At 36.7% G+C, this 2,103-nt stretch overlaps 1 protein-coding gene across 1 annotated transcript in view; it reads right to left on the bottom strand.

The window, feature by feature from the left end:
* Positions 1–410: 410 nt before the first annotated feature.
* Positions 411–2,103, bottom strand: part of LOC116852590 — an 8,300-nt gene continuing 6,607 nt past the window's right edge. The window contains exon 3 of the mRNA XM_032833100.1: positions 411–476. Coding sequence (XP_032688991.1) covers positions 411–476 — 66 coding nt within the window. The remainder of the gene's footprint in view (positions 477–2,103) is intronic.

The following is a 2,103-nucleotide window of genomic DNA, read 5'->3' on the forward strand; positions in this document are numbered from 1 at the left end:
ACCTCGTATTACACATTGTTCACATGCAAAATAAGCAGTGTGACCTTTATACTGTTTTAAGAAAGTTCTAGCTGGTGTATCGCATGTGAAGCATTTTATATTGACTTTGAAATGTTTACCGTTAATTTCTACGTCGTTATGTAAAATATTAATTTCATTAATAAAATCCCTTAAGAACAATTCAATAATATTTGGTTTTTCATCAGCACAATAAATAGCAATGGGAAACGGTTTATAAATATCTGTGTAATAATCTATTTTACCTAAAATTGTCCATAACTGTTGCAAACTAGAACGAAATAATGGCATTCCATCTACATTTAATATCAAGTTAATCTGTTTGTTATGAAGTTCTATGTTAATATTTTCAATTCCTTTTTGAATACCAAAGTAGACGAATTCTCCGTTTCCTAAACGTTGAATTCTATATTCTGCTGTTGTTGTATGCAGAAATGCCTTTGATGACTTTGATAATTCTGGAATTAAACGTTGCCTTAAAATACTCAATGATTTATCTAGATGTGCTGCACGAATATTGCAGTCAATAGCCCATTTACGAAGCTCAGAAATATCGTCAAATTCTTCATTGTCATAGTCAGCTTGAAAATGTTCATTGTCATCTATTTCTGTGTCATTATTGTCATTCAATCTGCTTCCGTCGGATTCATCGTTATCCTACAAGAAAAGTATAAGTTGAAATTAAAAAAAAATATAGAAAAAATTTATTTAGACTACTAAATTGAAAAATAATGTGATACATTTAGGAATGCTGCGACAGTAGATATCAACAAGCGTGATTAACGATATGATTTACTTTTTTTCACAAATCACATTTATACATTAGAAAATATTTCAAAGCATACGCAATATAAAGCTGTTCTTAATATTAGATGTATAACTAAATTCCCGCCGTTTTTCATCAAAAGTATTTTATTAATACAAAAGAAATAGTATAAATGTTTTAATCAAAATATTCGCCGTTTGCATCTACCACCTTTTGCCATCTTTCGGGCAGCATATGGATGCCGCGGCGAAAGAATGGCTCGTCTTTCGATGCGATAAAGTCGTCTACCCATTTTTTAACATCTGTGTCATTTCGAAAGTGTATATCACAGAGGCTGTACTGCATCGATCAGAACAAATGATAATCAGACGGCGCGATGTCTGGAGAGTACGCTGGGTGATGAAGAACTTCCCATTCCAGATCATATAATGTTTATTTGACTTCGCGAGCAACATGAGGCCGCGCGTTGTCATGGAGCAAAATGACTTTGCCTTCCTTTTGGATCTTTTCCATTGCGTGCAATCGCTTAGAAATAACGGCTTGAGTTACTCCAAGTTACGTTGCAAGCTCTTTTTGCGTCTGACTTGAATTTTCATCCAAAACAACTTGCATCTCCTCGTCTTTGATCGTCTCAGGCCGTCCAGAACGCGGGCGATCACTCACGTCGAAATTGCCACTTTTAAATTTTGCAAACTAATCTCGGCACGTTCTTTCCGCCACAACATTGTCGCTATACGTCTCACAAATAATTCTAGTTGCTTCAGCTGCTATTTTACCGCGATGAAAGTAATGAAGCATGCAATGGCAAAGATGAACCATTTCAACGTTTATGTTTCGTTGAACTGAAACTATGCTTAACTGTGAAGTAGCCAACCGTCATTGTTGCAATGTATGTTAGCCAACTTTACTAAACAAAACAAATATTGGTACTAGATTTGAGGCTTTCACGGCCATTGAAACAATGTCTAGATATAGTTTTCGGAATGGAGCCGTGTCTTGAATCAGCGATATGCCGACGTTTCGCAAACGTTGCAGTTTGCATCATCAGGGCTGAGAACTCTGATACTGAGCTCCCTTGGGTAAAGGTAGTCCTTATATGCCCCCCTCCCCCCTTTTGTGTAGATGGCGTTTAGGGAGTAGGGACGAGGCTTGAATCCAGCCAATCAGCGTATTTTAATTGATCAGCTGGTCAATTAAAAAACCGGGAGGGCAGTATGCCAAATAGAGTTTACTTGCATACCTTTGTCTCGGTTGAGGTTGTTGGGATGTTTCAAAATTTCTAGACCTTCACGATGTTTTCTGGCAAAATAACTCTGTGA

Source organism: Odontomachus brunneus, unplaced genomic scaffold (genome assembly GCF_010583005.1).
Source record: "Odontomachus brunneus isolate Ranch 3 - 2012 unplaced genomic scaffold, Obru_v1 Obru_scaffold_237, whole genome shotgun sequence".
Lineage (NCBI taxonomy): Eukaryota > Metazoa > Arthropoda > Insecta > Hymenoptera > Formicidae > Odontomachus > Odontomachus brunneus.